This window comes from Pelmatolapia mariae, linkage group LG2, assembly GCF_036321145.2.
Source record: "Pelmatolapia mariae isolate MD_Pm_ZW linkage group LG2, Pm_UMD_F_2, whole genome shotgun sequence".
In the NCBI taxonomy this organism is placed as follows: domain Eukaryota; kingdom Metazoa; phylum Chordata; class Actinopteri; order Cichliformes; family Cichlidae; genus Pelmatolapia; species Pelmatolapia mariae.
This window is the reverse complement of record NC_086228.1, coordinates 24238385-24255774: the sequence shown is the minus strand read 5'-3', so window position 1 is coordinate 24255774 and position 17390 is coordinate 24238385. Positions and strand designations below refer to the sequence as shown.

The 17390-nt window shown below is 41.9% G+C and overlaps 1 protein-coding gene across 3 annotated transcripts; it reads right to left on the bottom strand.

Moving 5' to 3' along the window:
- Window position 1: 1 nt before the first annotated feature.
- On the bottom strand, window positions 2-6077 carry dnajc4 (DnaJ (Hsp40) homolog, subfamily C, member 4). Of its 3 annotated transcripts, XM_063496095.1 has the most exons (9): window positions 5993-6073; window positions 5477-5541; window positions 5218-5306; window positions 3813-3936; window positions 3586-3676; window positions 3051-3232; window positions 1484-1651; window positions 989-1075; window positions 2-894 (listed from the first exon to the last, which is right to left on the bottom strand). In XM_063496095.1, the coding sequence occupies exons 4-9, from the start codon at window positions 3902-3904 to the stop codon at window positions 798-800; spliced, it is 717 nt and encodes a 238-aa protein (XP_063352165.1). In that variant the 5' UTR covers window positions 3905-3936; window positions 5218-5306; window positions 5477-5541; window positions 5993-6073; the 3' UTR covers window positions 2-797. The 3 variants fall into 3 exon arrangements, with proteins under 3 accessions (XP_063352165.1, XP_063352160.1, XP_063352171.1); XM_063496090.1 differs by lacking the exon at window positions 5218-5306 and having other exon boundaries at window positions 5993-6077; XM_063496101.1 differs by lacking the exons at window positions 5218-5306; window positions 5993-6073 and adding an exon at window positions 5936-5954.
- Window positions 6078-17390: the final 11313 nt, after the last annotated feature.

The following is a 17390-nucleotide window of genomic DNA, read 5'->3' as shown; positions in this document are numbered from 1 at the left end:
GGATGGTTAATGAGATCTTTTAATGCTTTCTCTCAGATGTCCCAAGAGGGACTCGATAAGGCAGCAAAAACATAAAACAATATATTATATAAAGACTGAGAGGCCAAAATGGTAAATGTTGGCTCACTTTATGTGTGTGATCTTTCCTTTAAATGCATTTCTCCATAATATTACAACAGTTTGCAATAAATAACTTACTCAGTGGCACTTTTTTCTCCAGATTTTCTGTGGGAAATAGATGTTTGTTGGCAGGAAGTGCAGAAAGTCTAAAAATCAAACACCTGTGAATATATATCAGGTGTGAACCAATTTAAACAGCAACGTCCACACTTGAGCGCTCAAAGACATTTTCTTTTAAAACAACATGAAACATTGGTGCAAATAAGAGTCTTTCTCTTCACAACTTCATCAGCTGTCATGTTGCATTATTCACCGTCACATGTGAGTTCCAGATGCTGCACAGCTGTAACAGAAATGAGGCTGAGAACAATAAACAGCAAACAGCATGTTCCTGAGACTCCATTAGGGGCCGTTTGATAGAGCTCATTACGGCTCCTGTGGACAAACCGTGAACAGGTTTGGGAACAAACGAGTCCCATAAAATATAAAAGCTTATCCTGGTCAGCATCTATGACCAGAGGAACCCTCCCCCTAAACCACACCCACTCCCTGCAGATTTCAGGATCACATCTGAGGGCAGAAACAGGCGTGGAAACATGTTTAAAAAGGTCAGAAAATAAAACTTTATAATCTTAAAACTAACACAACAGCATCACCGAGCACAACTGAAGGATCTGCTACTTGTCGTCTCCAACGTCAGTGCGTTTGTATTTCTCCTTAAACTCGGCGTGCTTCTGACGCAGGATTTCTGTTTGCTTCTTAAAACCATTGACCCTGAAAAACCGCAAATGAAACAGCATCAGAACAACAAACGCATCATCAGAGAGAAGCAGGGGGGAAAAAGGAATCTGAAGCTCAGTGCACTCACCTCGCCCTCTCTTTGGCTTCATTGTAAATTTCTATGATGATTCGGTCTTTCTCATCCATGAAGTTAGTGTGAACTTCTTCCAGTTTCCTGAAAGCATCAGAGGGAGGTAGACAATTCCCTTTTAGAGAGCTTAACCTAAGAACTCAGCAGGCGCTCTTTATTTATGGGTTTGTACAGCTGTTAGAGGAGCTGCTCACATCACAAAGAAGTGAATCTCAACAAACACATGTGGCACCAGGTCAGTGTGTGAAAGCAAACTCAAGGCCACGAGTTGGGAGGTTGTGCCAACACACATGGCACTGAGACACGTCCACAACATTCCTCATTCATCTGGATGTGAATGAGCAGCAAATAAAAGGACACAGTGTGGACAACAAAGGACAGGATGTGAGCAAGAGGAAGTTTACCAAACGCACACTTCTTTCTAATATTTACAGTTTAAATTTAAATACAAAATGCTGAATGCTCAGTCGGTATCGTGTGTGGGGTTTTTACTTGAAGAGGACGGCGTGGGCTCCTATGCTGAGCATCATAGCAACGACACAATACGCCACCAGGCGGAAGTTCCTCCTCCTCCTCTTTTGCTTCTCCTCGGCCATCATCTCCGGAGTGTGAGGGTGATGAACCTGCTCCCAGTAACGGATGTTCTCATAAGCGTCCATGCTGATGGGAAAGGCATGAGAAGATTGACTAGTGACATCAGAAACAACGCTCAATGTAATAAGCACTTGTTGTAATAACTAAGGTTTCTCATTTGATTTGCAGTTACACAAATCGTGTCTGAACTTCAAGAAACATGAAATATGACAAGTGCAGTGTGCATTACTGTATTTTGTTATGGTCATAGTCTGTATATAAAGGATGGCGCTTCCAAAAGCTCCAGGACTGGAAAGTAAATCCAAAGCAGATTTATTTTTTTATGTCCACCAGGAGGGGACTCCTCTAGCTTCAAAAAGTCCAGATGTATAGACGTTTATGAGCAAATGACCCTACTGATCTCTCACTCTCTGACCTCAGTAAACAATTTCCTAATGAGTTTATGAGCTCAATCTCAAGTTCAAATTCTTGAATACAACACAAAGTTCATTGTCTAAAATACTGGATGCTGTGAAGATGATTTCTCAACCATGGAAATAATTCTGCGATTTATTTGTCTTCTGTGGTCAGTGGACTCATTCGTTTCATAAATGTATCAGATTGTTGATTTGGCCACTGCTAAAGTTTTTCCTTTCTTGCTGAGCTGTTTATTTCGTTTAAATAGCAACACAAGTTTATTTTTTACATCACGGTCTCCTTGGACCTCATAAAGAGAATTCCAGTGACCAGGTACTAAACGTAATCTCAACACTGCAGATCTTTTATGTGCTTATTTAGTCCCTGAATAACAAGAGAAAAGGCCTCAGTCCCCCGAAACTGTGGGACTGTGGATAGAAATGTCTGTAATTCAAGTGTAACACAAGTGTAGTTGTAAGACATGCTTTTTTATAGCATTAAATATCGGGGCAATTGAAAGTCAATTCCATGTTGCAAAAGTTTTAAATCAGTTGGCATATATATTTTAAACATTGTCGTCCACACTTTTTGTGCCTTGAGAAAGGAACTCCCAGAAATAGATATGTAACAGTGTCAGTCACAAATTCTCTGTTTCTTTTCTAAATCTGTCCTTTGGTGCTTTAAGATGACCGCTGCTCTGGCCTGACATTATATAAAAAAAGGTGAATTTTTCAGATGTGCACTTCAACCTTGAACCTTTTCAGACATTGCCCGGCAGAGCTGTACATGAGAACATCAATGATGGTATCAGCTGTATCTGACATTAAACAGTCTTTGCCCTGCATGCTCCTCAGTATAGTCTGTGTGACATGCTGTTGAGCCCATGAAAGAGAATTGATTGAACACATCTGATGCTGACAATCTCCCGTTTTACTGTTATACATGTTAGAAACAACGAAGCTCCAAACACTGGGGTTCCTGTGTGAAATTTGCTGCTTTTAAAGATGACACTCTGTTAATGTAAAGTTCATAAGCAGGAACACACTAACGGATGTGGGTGAATCCTCACCTGCCTCTATAGCTGGGATCAGTGGAGGCAGATCTGAAGACTTGAGCACCACCATACGGCTGTCGTATTTTGAAGTCGTACTCCTTCCTACTCAGATCTTTGCTCAGCACCCTGTAGGCCTCGTTCAGCTGCACAAACTGGCTGTGCAGTGCCGGGTTTGACGGGTCGCTGTCTGGATGTAGCTGCACAATAAAGGGGACAGAGTCAGCAGCAAATTCTCCTCATGAAGCATGAAAAAAGAAAAGATCTGGTGCAGGTCAAATATGCAACCATTAACAACCGAAAAATGTTCTTACTTTTTATGACAAATAGATTTTTGTTTTGCACTTTGAGCCAAGCTTCTTTCTCACCCTTTAATGAGGCCAAAGCCACAAAGTAAACACACATACCCATCCTTATTTAAACTGGGAGCCATAGCTTGAAAACAAACAGTGAGGAAGCCCGCTGTGGGAACAGTTAGCAAGCACAAAATGTGCTGTGCAAGGCTGCCCTCGTGTGGCCACATGTTTTATTTAAATCCAAATGGGAATGATACCTTTTTGGATTTGTCAAAAAACGCATTTTTGATTTCCTCCAACGTGGCATCAGATTTGACTCCCAGGAGGTCGTAGTAGGTCGCAGCTTTTCTGCGATGAGAAAGCAAAGAACTCAAAACCAAGCAGGCACTCAGACCTGTTTAAACACAGAGCACACAAACACAATCATCAAGGTGTTCTCAGCAACTCTGCCTAAAACCTAAAGGCACACATTCACTTCGTCTACCTTTGCATATAGCTTTGGGAGAACAGCCGCAGTCCACTCTTGCAACACCAAAAACAACTTTGGCACAGACGTAGCTGAGCCTCCAACTGCATGATGGAAATTTTTGGCGGTTCCACACAAGGACCTGAGCAGAGAGGACAGATGAAACAATGCAAAGAACCAAAGCCAAGCCATTAAGTACTAAGTGGGCGGGCTCCAGATACTAAATTTAAATATGTTAAAGTTATAAATGTCTAATTATCAAAAGGAAATAATGCTGGGAAGAAGCTTCTAAGGGACAACGTTTTAACAGTTGTGTAAAAGTAACACCAAAAATCAGCATTTTATTAATTAAAAGTGAATAAATAACTGAAACAAATCCAGAGTATCACCGTTATGTGTATCTACAGCAGTTTCCAGGAAGCAACAGAATCAATTTTTTATTATTATAAATCTTGACCTGGAACTGCCTCTGAAGCTATTACTGATATGATATATCAATAATAAAACATTGATACTAGTGATACTAGAAGGAAAACAAACAAGGAGAAGTAGATTTTAGTCATTATGTAGCCCAGCACTGGAAGCAAATTTGAAATTGTATTGTATTGTTCCCCAGAGAAAACTCTACTTTTTATTATCTTCAACATTTTTATTCATATTCATTCTTCACATTCATCATCATACTTTTTAATATATATCTATAGATAAACTTAATAAAAATAAATAGATCTAACAAAAACATTGCCTCACCTTCAATCTTTAGACTCCTTTTGTATGAGATTGTCAGAGACTTATTTTAGTTACTGGTAAAGACGCTTACACTCACTTATCTCACCAGATCGTTGGGCAAACAACAGGACTGAATTGATTATGTTGAGCACATGTTGAATGTCTCTATGAAATAAATGTTAAGCCTAAAACCAAGGTTGGAAAACAGAAACAGCTGCAGACTGATGTCTTTGCTAACTGCCCATGATATTAATTAAGGAAACTATTGGCCTTGACCAAACACAACCACATAACCATAAATCAGCCCAGGAAACCTTCAAAACAGCTCACACGAAGTCTTAGGAAAATGTGAAGGAAGACATACATTTTGGACTAACAGTATTTTTCTTTTAATTTTACAGCTCATTCTACTGACAAAGACCTCCCCCCACAGCCCTTCATACTGCACTAAAGTAATGAATAGATAAAAATTTAAATGACAGAAAAGCTCCTGTTTTTTCACTACTATAGAATTTTTATTATTATTATTTTTTACTGTTGAAAAATATTCATCCAAACAATATTCCTGCTTATCTGGAGTACTCCGGTACTCCAGACTTCATTCTCTCCAGATACACCCAGTTCCTCCTGGGAGATCCCAAGCCATTCCCAGACAGATGAAATATATAATCTCTCTAGCAGGATGTAGGTCTACCCTGGGGTCTCTTTCCAGTTGGGTGTGCCTCCAAAGGGATGTGCCCAGGAGGTGTTCTAAATAATTGCCTGAAACACCTCACATGGGTCCTGTCAACAGGCAAAATATTCAATCTTAGTTTAGTTTTATTAGCCTGCACGTTAGTTATTTTTTCTTTAGTAGGTAATGTGTGGTACTAGTCAGTCACTAGCTTTGGTACTTGGTTTAGTTTTAGTCAACTACAACTTAGCTGCAAACTGCCTGTTTTCTCTGATTTTACCTTTCACTGTCTTCCCATTGAAAATGTCGACGTCAGCATCTGTCCCCTCATCTGTGGACACGTGACTGAGGACCAAAACAAAGGGATGAGGTGAATGACATGTTTTCAAAGGGATTAAACAACTAAAACAGGGGGCGATTTGACACCTTTCACAATCAGCTGAAAGGTCAAACACGACCTGTGTTTCACTTTGACCCACTCACGTTAACTACACTCAACTGCTACAATGACATCTGGCTTTGCACACCAGTTATTACGTGTAATGTTCACATCAGTGAAGCAGAAAAGCCGACTAACCACATCATGAGATTCAGCAGGAACACTTTGTTCTGCTATCAGAGAAGTGCTAATGCTAGCCGGCGTTAGCTCTAAACTGTTGAACTACGTCACCGACAGCTTGTTAAAAACTGTATAACTAGAGGCGTTTTAATAAATACGTAAAATAAAAGTCAAACACACTTTCAAATAAGGAGTGTTGTAGAAGCAGAGCTGACTAAAGGAGGAGATGTGACATACCAGCGGAGCGCAGTTTCATAACATCGCAGAAGTGCGGCGCATAGAGCCAACGTCAGTTAGACCTAAAGTCTACAAAATAAGAGCGCGGGCCTTCAAAATAAAAACACCATCATTTTCGAGATTAAAGAGTAGTTGAGTGATGAACAATGATAAATAAAAAGTAAAACATCCAAAAATAATAATTAAAATATTGGCAGTATTTTTTAAAATGATTATATTATATATCTTCTTCAACATAACCAGCCTCGGGAGAGTAGGGTGGAACTAAATGTGGAGCAAAGAGTCCAAAAACTGTGTCCAAATTCAGGGGTAGCATGCTTCGAAGGGCCCGACCTACCTGGTCTACGTAGAGGGGGTCCTTCGAAGGCAGGGTACCGCTGAAGTGAGCATCTGTGGCTGTGTCCCAATTAAGAGACCGCACGCTTGGAGTACGCGCACTACGCGTACTACGTACGGTGCGTACTATAAGTACGAGAAGTGCGGAAGTGAGAGGCTTGTGAAATGGGACGGTCTAGCCTTCGTCGCGCTGTTCAGGTTGCCTAGCAACCATGATACTAACCGAGAGAAACGTTTCATACAGCATTGTTTGACAGAAATGAAGGAGAAAAAATGTTTTGTTGGTTAGTTTGAGTATCTGAGGCTGAGACCACGGGACTGTAAAACATCAATCAATCAATCAATCTTTATTTATAAAGTACTTTTCATACAAAAAATGTAGCACAAAGTGCTTTACATGGTTAAAAGCAGCCCACCCCACCCTCCCACTCACTCCCCACACTCTCATTAACATAAACCATCATGAATACACGCATCCCCCCCCCCACTCACACACACACACAGACAGACACGCACACTTAAAGAGTAAAATTGGGCTGGGTACGCATTAGCCAACATGATAGTTGGGCTTCATTTCTGTACTGAACAGTCATTTCAAGGTTAGTTAGTAAATAACAATTAGCTAATGTTGTTCATGAGACTAAAATCATCTCACTTTGGTAATGTAAATATAATATGGCCAATATTATATGTATTGTCAGATTATTATGATATATATATATTACAGCAGTGAGCTTGAACTCTGGGTCAAAGATTCAAGTTGCAGTTTTTATATTTCCTATCACCTTAAATCTTCACTCAAAGACAAGTATCTGTGACAGTGTATATATAGATGTATTATACATAAGAGACAAATATTGTTCGTTTAATATGTTGGCATTACATTACATTTGGCTCAATGCTTACATATATGTGTAAAAACAAAATGTACGAGCTGTGAAAACTGTTTCTGATAGAATGAAGAGTAGACTGATATATTAAATATATCAGTCTACTGATATAGACTGATATATATCAGTCTATATCAGGAATATTTAATATTCCTGATATTTAATATCAGGAATATTAAATATTCCTGATATCCAATAGATATCAGAGCCTTAAACAGGCTGACTTCTGCTAAATGGGTCAAACTGGGCAGAAAGTATACAAACACATAACATCCTTATAGAATATGATGTAACACTATAGATCAACTTACCTCAGAATATATAAAGCATATAAACAATTACAGCAATATGATGCAACAAACACAGCAGTGCTACTAATCCAAAATACTCAAAGCTTCATAGAACTGAAACAAACATTTATTTTTAGGTCCATTCTGCTGCTGATACATACTTTAGGTTTCTGAACATTAAACTTGTTGCTGCCTTTCATAGTGTTTAACTTGAAGGCCCTGAGTACTTTCTCCCACACTGAAAACACTGGGATGATAACATTATTTGAACATTACCTAATAAGACTGATTCAGGACGGACAATTAGTTATTTTAAACTTTTCTAGCAGTCCTTCACATACAGGGAACAGTCTGTCTATTCTCTCCATCTGTCAGCTGCTGCTGGCTCTTCCTCCTCCTCTTCCTCACACACTGCTGAGTTTGTCCTGGTGGATCATCAGGGGTGCAAAGCCTCACAGATTATGTGCAGCAGTGGGTCCCTCAGTCTGTCCTCACTCTGGACACTTGCAGTTGTCACACATGGAAATCAAATGTGTGATAAGCTGCAGGATTCAAACACAAGTGTAACTTATAAATACATGTTCATACTTTTATTCCACAATCAGAGAGAAAGAAAAAGAGAGAGAGTGCAGGACAGACAGACAGGTGACAGTCTCAGGTGTATACACTGCTACAAAACAGCACAAGAGAAGGAGGATTTAGTGTTTGTGTTATTACGAGTGCTAAACAAGAAGAGTTCCCAGATGGTACAGTGGACACATGTGTGACTCCTGTGATTAAAGCATCTTTCTTTCAGCTTAACGAGTGAACCGTCAGCTCGTTCAAACAAACGTTAAAGTGCGTTTGGCTCGACACCACCGAACAGAGGCAGCAATATAACATAGCTAACATTAACAGTGCAGTGAATCCTGCTTGTGCCGTGATATTCAGGACTGCAAACCGAGCAGCATCACTGACTTTCAGCTTGTTGTGTTTGTGGATATATGACTGACTTTAATTATCCATAAAATCATCACATTCTCTGTAAGATTAAGGTCAACTATATATATATTTTGAAGCTTTAAAACCAAATTACCGCTGAAAGTACAAACATCGCTAATGTCACATAACTTTGCCGACATGTGGCCAACAGTAATGTTTTAATGTTCTTCATTATTAAACATTCGCACATAAATAAGTGACATAATATTCAGTACTTACTTTTGACAGTTCACTCTTTGGCCGCTCCCTTTTGCCGTCTGCCGTATTTTGCGGCAAAATTATCCACACCCACCGCCGCGCTATGAATTGTGGGATATATGGGACCACGAAGCGTGCACCGGACCACGCTTGATATTTGGGGAAATCGACGGCGCATTTGAAGTACACTTCGAATTGGGACAGCCGTCGTCGCGTGGCGGTGACGTAATCGCACTCAAAATGCGTACTTCAAGCGTGCGGTCTCTTAATTGGGACACAGCCCCTGAAATTGGACAGCCGTCTTCGTTCAAGTCCGCCCTTACTTCCGCGTTTTTCCGGTCGCTAGCGCCACAGCGCGAAAACTTTAAAATGGACCCAGAAATGTCGCTCTGTTTTTTTGTACATTTTTAATTCTCCAGGAGCGAGAAAAACTTTATCGTTGTCACCGGCAGTAGCGGTTTTAGATACGGGCGACACGGGCAGTTGCCCGGGGCGGCATCGTGGTGGGGGGCGGCATCACGGGCATCGGCAAAAAAAAAATTGCTCGTACTCATGCTGCCCCGACATCATGCCAGCGCATATTGGGAATGGCATAGGCACCGATCGGTTTTCTATCGCCCATTTGCTGGGAGTAAGGGCGCCCTCCGTTTGCGAGGTGCGCCTGCTGCTTGCGGCACAGGGAGGAGAGGGCGGGGCGGCGGGGGATTCTCTGGGTGGCTGGAGCAGCATCTAATAACCAACTTGCAAAATAAAACAAAATAAAAACAAACCAACAACACGAAAACACCAGACATTATGATACAGACTTATAATTTGCACCGATGTTTTTTCGAAATTCTATACGCGAAAAGTGAGCGCGAGAGCCCTCGGTGCACCTGCTCGCTGCTGAAGTCAAAGTAAACTTTATTGTCATCTCCGCTACATACAGTCCAGTATATAGAGAGACGAGACGACGAGGCTCCAGTTACAGCAGTGCAAGTAAACAAACAATAAATATAAGAAGAGTAAGAAAATAAATATACACTTTAGGACCAGGGGTAAAGGGATCAATAACAATTTAAAATGTATATTTTATATTTTGTTTATTTAAAGTCTCACACACAACCCGTTTTTAAAGTTTAAAAAAAAGAGAAAAGAAGAGGAGGAGTGTAGCGACTTCCACAGTCGCTAGAGGCCGGGGACTGAGCCTGCCTATTTGCCTGACGCGCTGTCAACTGTACGCAATAATGCGAGAGGTGGAATTGCTTGCTTGCTTATTAAAGTGCTTGAAAAGTTTACAGAGCAATGTGATCGGCTCGCGATTCAAACTCTTAAAACATCACAGGCTCTAATGCAACAAGAGGAAACTCGTTGTGCTGCGGTCAACAAAAACTACGGCTACCCAGCCCTCCTCTCTGTCAAAATCAAACCAGTGAAAGACAGACTGACAACGCCCTCTTAATGTCGCCGCTACCACCCACGTGACTCCCGTTACACATCACCATAGCAACCAAACAAATGAAAACCCAGTGATCATTAAAATTCAATACATTTAATTATGGCTCCTACAAGGAGAAACGAGCAAAAGATACAGGTAAGCAGATGTGTCATTGGATAATGGCAGGTCATGTATCCTAAAACATTAAGAATCAGAATACTTTCTTAATCCCTAAGGAAATTATGTGGGTTACAGTTCCTCCAAGAAGAAATGGTAAAATAGTAACAGTAAGAGACTAAACTCCAAACAATATATACAATAATATAATATTAACTAGAAAGCGAAAATTTCAGAAGAAATTTTAAGTGTGCCTATGCCGCTGGTAAACAGTGTAGTTTGCCATTCATACAGCTACAGAGAGCAAAACTCAGCAGAGCAGCCATTCTCCACCATGAACTATGGTAAAAACAAACACCGCTCGCACCTCACAGATGACAGCTTACAATTTTGGGTAAAGATGAAGTGACTTTGTACAGCCCCGATTTGCAGACGCTGTGCACATAGTTTCATGAGCAGAAGTCCCATTGTACCACGGCAGACCCGACAATGTTTGCATGAACACGCTTTGAAGCATTACGTTATGGACCACTTTTCACACGTGGTTGGTGTACCCACACAGCCGGCTGTAGCTTTTCAACTCACAGCCTGACACACACCCAAAAAACAGCCGAGAGAGCACAGACTACGCCAGAGAGGCGTGATTGCAGATGCCGCTCAGGTGGGTCCACCTCCCCTGCAGCGGCACTGCAGACCACGCCCCGCCACACACATCAATCACGTAAAATAAATATTTATGCACTTTTGCATTCACTTTTTGTTTTTTGTTATTTTTACACAGTGTTCTGAATGATTAACAATGGTCTACAGCCAATCTTGTGTATTATTATACAAACTTTGGTTGTAAGATGCCCTACCTGGCCCCCTGGCAAAAGCTTTGCTAGATCCGCCCCTGCACAGTTACCAGCTGTCAGCTAAATAAAAAAGGAGCTTGGTGTTTATTTCTCTCAGAAACAGTTCATAACTTCCCTTCAACTCATTCATGTCACCTAAAAAAAAGGTAAACCTGTTTCTCCATCACCAGTTCAGCTCTGATGATTCGGTAAGGTCATCTCCTGGTTTCCACCAAACTACACCTAAACTCGGTTTATATCTGACCCAAATAGAGTGCAGTTCATAACTTCTTACCTGAAATTCAGTTCACCTCACGCTCTGACCGGCAGCCGTCTGCTTCTCCTGCCTTCGGTTTCCCTGATCCACGATCTACCACCGGTTGATCGGCGGTCGCCTCGCCGCCTCGTTCCCTGCATGCTCTGTCTGACACACACCGGTGGATAGCTGCCCTCGGTTGTAGCTCCGCGTCAGCGACCACCAAACAACTCAGTTATTTTTTCCACATCGACCAGCATCTGGACAATCCACCGCCTTTCACTGTTTGTACCGTTACTAAAAAAAAACCCTCATCGGCTCATAAAAACGAAAAATAAGTCCAGCTATGACCCTGAGTCAAAAAGACAGCCAGTTAGCTAGCTAGCTGTCTAGCTCTTTGCAGGCACCGAAACCATCAGAGCTAATATGGGATGTCTTGGTAACACGAGCACATATTTGAAGTTTACATCTGGCCAATCCACCACCTTTCACTGTTTATACCGTTACTAAAATGAATAAATAAATAAATCATTTATTTATTTAAAATAAGTCCAGCTGTGACCACGAGACTTTACGAAGGACCGGGTGTGAAACCAGAGTAAGCCGCTCTCACTGTCATCCAGGCCGGCTGTAGCTTGTTAGCAAAGCCGCGCTAGCCACACTAGCCAGCTAGCCTCAAGCAGAAACGACATCGTCAGAACATTGTCGCTAATATGGGATGTTTTGACAAAATGAGCAGATATTTGAAGTTTACACACCTATATTCTCGCCTGAAAATATCTTAAAAGTTTATTTTGTGACCTAGAAACAGTATTAAGAGGAAAATAAAAACTAAGTGATGGCCGCCATTGTTTGACTCGGCAGAGGCGTGCTATGAATTGTGGGATATTGAGTTTTCCACCAAGCATTACCGTAACTTTTGAATGATTTGCGCAACCTTAAAAATTCCAATGGCTCCTGAAAGCAGCGACGCTGTGCGCACCGTTGATATTGTCATCATTACGGTAATCCAAATAAGGGTAGACAGGCCGTACTACTCCCGGCATACCACTAGAGAGAGCCAACACACCACAAATGAAGTTTGAAATTTGTATCAGTGGGACCAAAAGATGGAGCCAACACACCACAAATGAAGTCTGTTTCTATGGCGCCAAAAGAAGAATCTTTCTAAATTTGCACTAAAATATTAATATTTAAAAAACTATAAAAGTCATAAACACCAAAAGTGTATACCATACTAGTCCAGCTCCAGCCGCACAAAATGATCTAACATATGTAACCCTATTGTCAAAACTGTTTGGCAGAGAAGCGCGGGAAAATTTTCACTAAAATATTAATATTTAAAAAACTATAATAGTCATAAACACCAAAAGTCATAGCACACCATTCCTGATCCAGCCGCACAAAATGAGGTAACATATATGAAGCTTGTCTCAAAACTGCGAGGCGAGATTCGCTGCAAAATTTCAGGCGGAAACTGAAGAATAATAATAATAACTAGAAAGCGAAAATTTCAGAAGAAATTTTAAGTGTGCCTATGCCGCTGCTATTCAGTGTAGTTTGCCATTCATACAGCTACAGAGAGCAAAACTCAGAAGAGCACCCATTCTCCACCATGAACTATGGTAAAAACAAACACCGCTCACGCTTCACAGATGACAGCTGTAGCTTTTCAACTCACAGCCCGACACACACCCAAAAAACAGCCGAGAGAGCACAGACTACGCCCGAGAGGCGTGATTGCAGGTGCCGCTCAGGTGGGTCCACCTCCCCTGCAGCAGCACTGCAGACCATGCCCCGCCACACACATCAAACACGTAAAATAAATATTTATGCACTTTTGCATTCACTTTTTGTTTTTTGTTATTTTTTACACAGTGTTCTGAATGATGAACAATGGTCTACAGCCAATCTTGTGTATTATTATACAAACTTTGGTTGTAAGATTCAGATAACTATTTAATAAAAGCTAAATATTTTATATGAGAGTAAGAAAGAAAAGTATATCTTTGTGTCCACCTTTCTCTGTTAATGCCCTACCTGGCCCCCTGGCAAAAGCTTTGCTAGATCCGCCCCTGCACAGTTACCAGCTGTCAGCTACACAAAAAAAGGAGCTTGGTGTATATTTGTCTCTCAGAAACAGTTCATAACTTCCCTTCAACTCATTCATGTCACCTAAGGGTAAAGCTGTTTCTCCATCACCAGTTTAGCTCTGATGATTCAGTAAGGACATCTGGTTTGGAACAGCCGTTTTTACAGCTGTGGCTGCAGCAAACATCAGCTGATACTAGAAATTAAAAGCAAATGAATTCTAACAACAGCTGATCAAGCTTAAACGTGCTGCTGTTGTTTAGCGCGATAAACAAACAAGAGAGAAAAGCCGATCATTGATCAGTTTCATGACTGAAGTTTCAACAGGCGAGAGAATGACAAGGGAGGCTCTCATAAAGTTCAACATCGGTAACTTAGCGCGCACACAGCTGTATACAAACTCCGTCGTGCTAGCTAGCACGCAGTACGAGTTATTGTAAGTGATTGAAAAAGTCAGCACAACGAAAATAAACTACACCTAAACTCGGTTTATATCTGACCCAAATAGAGTGCAGGTCATAACTTCTTACCTGAAATTCAGTTCACCTCACGCTCCTGCCTTCGCTTTCCCTGATCCACGATTGACCTCCACGTTAGCAAACACCGGTCGATCGGCGGTAGCCTCACCGCCTTGTATGTCTCGTTCGCGGCATGTCCTTTCTGTCACACACCGGTGGATAGCTGCCCTCTGTTGTAGCTCCACCGCCAAACAACTCAGTTATTTTTTCCACATCGACCAGCATCATCGGCCCAAATAAACGAAAAATAAGTCCAGCTAAGACACAGACCCTTGCCGAGCGATCCGGCGATGAAACAAATTTTAGCCACCTCACTATCAGCCAAGCCTGGGTGGTTTTTCACGAAGGGTCACTAGCGGCGCTAGCTAGCTAAGCTAGCGGCGCTAGCTAGCTAGCCGGCTATCAGCAACACGTAAGAGAACTGTTGCTAAATAAACTACCCCTAAACTCGGTTTATATCTGACCCAAATAGAGTGCAGGTCATAACTTCTTACCTGAAATTCAGTTCACCTCACGCTCCTGCCTTCGCTTTCCCTGATCCACGATTGACCTCTGCGTTAGCAAACACCGGTCGATCGGCGGTCGCCTGCCCCGCCTCGTATGTCTCGTTCGCGGCATGTCCTTTCTGTCATACACCGGTGGATAGCTGCCCACTGTTGTAGCTCCGCATTATAGCACTACCAAACAACTCAGTTATTTTTTCCACATCCAGCTGTAACTCCGATTCTGTGCGAGCATTTGCGAGAGACCGGGGAGGTGAAACGAGAGAGAGAGTCCCCTCGCTGTCCACTTGCAGCCAAGTGCGGCAGCTAGCTAGGTAGCCGGCTAGCTGTCAGGCAGGACCGACGTGGTCAGAGCACTGTCGCTAATATGGGATGTCTTGATAAAACAAGCAGATATTTGAAGTTTACACACCTACATTCTCGCCTGAAAATATCTTAAAAGTTGATTTTGTGACCTAGAAACACTAATAAAAGACATATAAAACGAAGTGGTGGCCGCCATTGTTTAACTCGGCAGAGGTGTGCTATGAATTGTGGGATATGGAGTTTTCCACCAAGCATAGAAGCCATTGTGCTTACCGTAACTATTCAATGGTTGCACAACCTTAAAACCTCCAATGGTTCCTGAAAGCAGCGAGGCTGTGCGCGCCATTGATATTGTCGTCATTACGGTATCCAAATAAGGGTAGACAGGCTGTACCACTCCCGGCATACCACTAGAGAGAGCCAACACACCACAAATAAAGTTTGAAATTTGTTTCAATGGGACCAAAAGATGGCGCCAACACACCACAAATGAAGTCTGTTTATTTGGCGCCAAAAGATGAATTGGCCTAAATTTGCACTAAAATATTAATATTTAAAAAACTATAAAAGTCATAAACACCAAAAGTCATAACATAATAGTCCAGCTCCAGCCGCACAAAATGATCTAACATATGTAACCCTAATGTCAAAACTGTTCGGCAGAGGAGCGCGGGAAAATTTTCACTAAAATATTAATATTAAAAAAACTATAAAAGTCATAAACACCAAAAGTCATAGCACACCATTCCAGATCCGGCCGCACAAAATGAGGTAACATATATGAAGCTTGTCTCAAAACTGCGGGGCGAGATTTGCTGCAAAATTTCAGGCGGAAACTGAAGAATAATAATAATAACTAGAAAGCGAAAATTTCAGAAGAAATTTTAAGTGTGCCTATGCCGCTGCTAATCAGTGTAGTTTGCCATTCATACAGCTACAGACAGCAAAACTCAGAAGAGCAGCCATTCTCCACCATGAATTATGGTAAAAACAAACACCGCTCGCGCCTCACAGATGACAGTTTACAGTTTTGGGTAAAGATGAAGTGACTTTGTACAGCCCCGATTTGCAGACGCTGTGCACACAGGTTCATGAGCAGAAGTTCCATTGTACCACGGCAGACACGACAATGTTTGCACGAACACGCTTTGAACCAGTACGTTATGGACCACTTTTCACACATGGTTGGTGTACCCACCCAGCCAGCTGTAGCTTTTCAACTCACAGCCCAACACACACCCAAAAAACAGCCGAGAGAGCACAGACTACGCCCGAGAGGCGTGATTGCAGGTGCCGCTCAGGTGGGTCCACCTCCCCTGCAGCGGCACTGCAGACCACGCCCCGCCACACACATCAAACACGTAAAATAAATATTTATGCACTTTTGCATTCACTTTTTGTTTTTTGTTATTTTTACACAGTGTTCTGAATGATGAACAATGGTCTACAGCCAATCTTGTGTATTATTATACAAACTTTGGTTGTAAGATTCAGATAACTATTTAATAAAAGCTAAATATTTTATATGAGAGTAAGAAAGAAAAGTATATCTTTGTGTCCACCTTTCTCTGTTAATGCCCTACCTGGCCCCCTGGCAAAAGCTTTGCTAGATCCGCCCCTGCACAGTTACCAGCTGTCAGCTACACAAAAAAAGGAGCTTGGTGTATATTCCTCTCTCAGAAACAGTTCGTAATTTCCCTTCAACTCATTCATGTCACCTAAGGGTAAACCTGTTTCTCCATCACCAGTTCAGCTCTGATGATTCAGTAAGGACATCTGGTTTGGAACAGCCGTTTTTACAGCTGTGGCTCCAGCAAACATCAGCTGATACTAGAAATTAAAAGCAAATGAATTCTAACAACAGCTGATCAAGCTTAAACGTGCTGCTGTTGTTTAGCGATAAACAAACAAGAGAGAAAAGCCGATCATTGATCAGTTTCATGACTGAAGTTTCAACAGGCGAGAGAATGACAGGGGAGGCTGTCATAAAGTTCAACATCGGTAACATCGGTAACTTAGCGTGCACACAGCTGTATACAAACTCCGTCCCCGTCGTGCTAGCTAGCACGCAGTACGAGTTATTGTAAGTGATTGAAAAAGTCAGCACAATGAAAATAAACTACACCTAAACTCGGTTTATATCTGACCCAAATAGAGTGCAGGTCATAACTTCTTACCTGAAATTCAGTTCACCTCACGCTCCTGCCTTCGCTTTCCCTGATCCACGATTGACCTCCGCGTTAGCAAACACCGGTCGATCGGCGGTACCCTCACCGCCTTGTATGTCTCGTTCGCGGCATGTCCTTTCTGTCACACACCGGTGGATAGCTGCCCTCTGTTGTAGCTCCACCACCAAACAACTCAGTTATTTTTTCCACATCGACCAGCATCATCGGCCCATATAAACGAAAAATAAGTCCAACTAAGACACAGACCCTTGCCGAGCGATCGGGCGATTAAACAAATTTTAGCCACCTCACTATCAGCCAAGCCTGGGTGGTTTTTCACGAAGGGTCGCTAGCCGCGCTAGCTAGCTAGCCAGCCGGCTATCAGCAACACGTAAGAGAACTGTTGCTAAATAAACTACACCTAAACTCGGTTTATATCTGACCCAAATAGAGTGCAGGTCATAACTTCTTACCTGAAATTCAGTTCACCTCAC

What these genes read in the sequence shown, in the direction of transcription:
- dnajc4 (XM_063496090.1), bottom strand. Translation starts at nt 3,904, where the DNA reads ATGCAGTTGGAGGCTCAGCTACGTCTGTGCCAAAGTTGTTTTTGGTGT. An exon ending in TCCCAAAGCTATATGCAAAG is followed by an intron (nt 3,677 to 3,812) that starts GTAGACGAAGTG and finishes TTCTCATCGCAG; the next exon opens with AAAAGCTGCGACCTACTACG. An exon ending in GCCCACGCCGTCCTCTTCAA is followed by an intron (nt 1,076 to 1,483) that starts GTAAAAACCCCA and finishes TGATGCTTTCAG; the next exon opens with GAAACTGGAAGAAGTTCACA.